Below are 2,768 nucleotides of genomic sequence, written 5' to 3' on the forward strand. Positions count from 1 at the left end.
AAATAAGCTGCAGTTTTCCTGCTTTGCTGCTTCCATACTCTTAGTACCTTCGGGCTCCTGCTCACATGACTACATTGGCCATCATCATCTCAGGAGCACTGGGTCTGTGGTGTGAGGGAAGATGGGTCAGTGCTGATGAGCTCTGAAGGAGAATGATGCTGGTTGATGGAGTTGGTTGGAGGAGATCAAAGGACTGGGAAGATGTGGTGTTGACATCAGGTCCTAGAAAGCTTCCAAAAGGGCTTCCTGAGGTCCTGTGGGGTGAGAGGAGGGTGTCAGCCTCTCTGTGTAGCTGACAACTAGTAACTCCCCATGACGCAGACAAGTTAATCCGGATCTGGCATTGTCGCTGGGCTGTGGACATTCACATCCTTTTTCTGCTCTAGTCTGGCTGTCCTGCCTCTCTGTTTGTTCCTGTCTTCTCCTTAACTTCTGTTCAGCCTGTCCTGTCTTTGTAGCTTGAATTAAACTTGAGGGGTTGAACAAACACGAAGACTCGATGGGCTTGTGGATGGACTGTGCTATATGGGGCTAAACTCTTTTGCTGCTTTTCTGTCCTAGATATTGCTGTGGAGCTGCTGCAAAAGGTGGCTCCTAGCCCTATCCGCAGGCTCCAGAAGAAATACGTGTCTCATGTATCTCGGTAAGAAGCAGAAACATGTCTGCCTGTGTCAGAACTGGGAGCTCTGGTCTTACCTATGACTCACTTCTGTCCCCGAGCCAGCACTGGCGTTGTGCTTAGGCCTGATTAGTGTCAAAGAGGAGCTGAGGGCGGGCGGGGAGAACAACAAGCTTCCCAACACAGCCAGGTCTGCCTCACATTGGCTCTCATCTCTGGGGTGCAGGGGTGCTCTTGTTACTGGGAGTCTCTACAGGTTGGATTTGCAGCTCACTGGGTAGCCGAGTCTGAACCATGACTCTCCTCCTGACATCCGAGCCCTCATGGTGTGCCTGGCTGCAGGCAGGGCTCCTCAGCTGGGAGCTGGCTGTGCCTGGCAATGGGACCCAGGGCTTTCTGCTCTCCTCCCTGCATCCCCTCAGGACAGCCAGCACAGAGCTGGCAAGGCTGGGACACACCTACCAGTCTATTTACTAAACCTTCCTTCTACTGCATGGGAGGGGAGCAGCCAGGTTTTGCCGTGGTGGCTGGGATGTTCATAGCACGCAGATAACCTTCAGGTTGGTTCTTGCCCTGTCCCACAGGGAAGCTTGCATCTCACCCTGCTCCATGATGTTGGCACTGGTTTACATTGAGAGACTTCGGCACCGGAACCCTGAATACCTCCAGCAGATCTCGTCTTCAGACCTCTTCTTGATCTCTATGGTGAGTGGTGGGGGCTCAGGGTGGGGGTCACTGAGTTGGAAGGAGGCCTGGAGGAGTGCAGAGAGGACTGAGATCCTGTTCTTTGTGCTGCTTTTAGATGGTTGCTAGTAAATACCTCTATGATGAGGGTGAGGAGGAGGAGGTGTTCAACGATGAGTGGGGAGCAGCAGGGAAGGTGGATGTCCAGACTGTGAACACACTGGAGATGAACTTCCTGAGTGCCATCGTAAGTGGGGTTGTCACTGCAACCGAGTGTTTCACAGAGTGGGGGGAAAGGAAGCACTGAGGAGAGTCTGTATTTCTCTATTTTCCCCCACAAACTCCCATGAAGGAATAGAGAAGGATGTGTCTGCCTGCTGAGTGGCCTCCTCTGGCTGCACTGACCCTTTTCTCCTGTCCCTACAGGACTGGAGTCTCTACACAGATCCCCGGGAGCTGTTTGAAGTGCTGAGCTGGCTGGAAGGACGGTAAGTGTGTGGGATGGGTCAACCTCTCATCCACCTTGAAGACCTGCCTCTGCATCTCCCTTCCACAGACCTTGAGCAGCGTCTTTTCCAGGCCTACCCGAGCTTCTTTGATGGGAAAGGTCTGTGCCACATCCATCATTCCCTTTTTTTTAAAAAAAATTTTGTTTTCCTGCAGTGTTGCAGAAAAGCAGGGCTTATGGCGTGGCTGGTTCACCTACACAGATCTGTGTGTCCTCATGGAGCAGTCCATGTGGCAGCATGTGCTGGGCCAGTTCTACCAGCAAGTGGTGAAGGTAAGGGCCTGGGACAGCAGCTACTTGCAAGAATATAGGACCTGTTAGGCCATGGGTTTGGAGCAGGACCCTCCTTCTCACCGGCAGCAGTAGCTTTCCTGTTGGAAAAGGAAGCTGTCAGAAGCCAGAAGGTGCTGATGTGCAGCTGTGCTGCCTGAGGCACTGCAGCCTGGTGCTGGGTCAGCCTGCGCTGGTCTGCAGCCTCACAAGTTGTGCAAGGTGGTGGCATGGAGAGAACTAGAGTTTTAAACAGAACCTGTTAAATTTCAGCTGGGGCATGTTGGTTTGTAGTATTTAGTCCCTGCTTTGAACAGGCTCTGCCTACTGTTAGCCTGTTCCCCAGCATCCAGCCCTGGTGCTGGTGGTGTCGTTTGCCATCACGGTTGCTGGGTCACGGCATATGAAAGGGCAAACTCTTTACCAGTAGTTGTTTGGGGTGCTGCTGGGGGATCTGATCTAACTGCTGGCTTCTCTCTCTGCAGCTGGCCTGCCTGCTGGGCGTAGTGTATCTGACCGGCTTCGCCACTGTCTTTGCCTCTGTCTCTGTGGTGCATCACTCCATGTGCATGAGGAGCGTCAGCCCTGCAGCCCCCCGACCCACGCTGTTCCCGGAGGAGGGCAGCTGCTCACCGGATGCCCAGCCAGCCCCTGACCAGCCCCAGCCCAAGCCGCCCCACATCTCCC

The 2,768-nt window shown here is 53.8% G+C and overlaps 1 protein-coding gene across 1 annotated transcript in view; it reads left to right on the forward strand.

Annotated features, from left to right (window-relative positions):
- Window positions 1-494: 494 nt before the first annotated feature.
- The window catches only part of CNPPD1 (cyclin Pas1/PHO80 domain containing 1), a gene marked incomplete at its 5' end in the record, with an annotated part of 3,620 nt that continues 1,346 nt past the window's right edge, over window positions 495-2,768 (forward strand). Inside the window, 6 exon segments of the mRNA XM_009874077.1 lie at window positions 495-643; window positions 1,204-1,324; window positions 1,422-1,550; window positions 1,730-1,791; window positions 1,967-2,084; window positions 2,567-2,768. The exon segment at window positions 2,567-2,768 is cut by the window's right edge and continues 12 nt beyond it. Of these exon segments, the coding sequence (XP_009872379.1) occupies window positions 495-643; window positions 1,204-1,324; window positions 1,422-1,550; window positions 1,730-1,791; window positions 1,967-2,084; window positions 2,567-2,768 (781 nt within the window).

This window comes from Apaloderma vittatum, unplaced genomic scaffold (genome assembly GCF_000703405.1).
Source record: "Apaloderma vittatum isolate BGI_N311 unplaced genomic scaffold, ASM70340v1 scaffold31837, whole genome shotgun sequence".
Lineage (NCBI taxonomy): Eukaryota > Metazoa > Chordata > Aves > Trogoniformes > Trogonidae > Apaloderma > Apaloderma vittatum.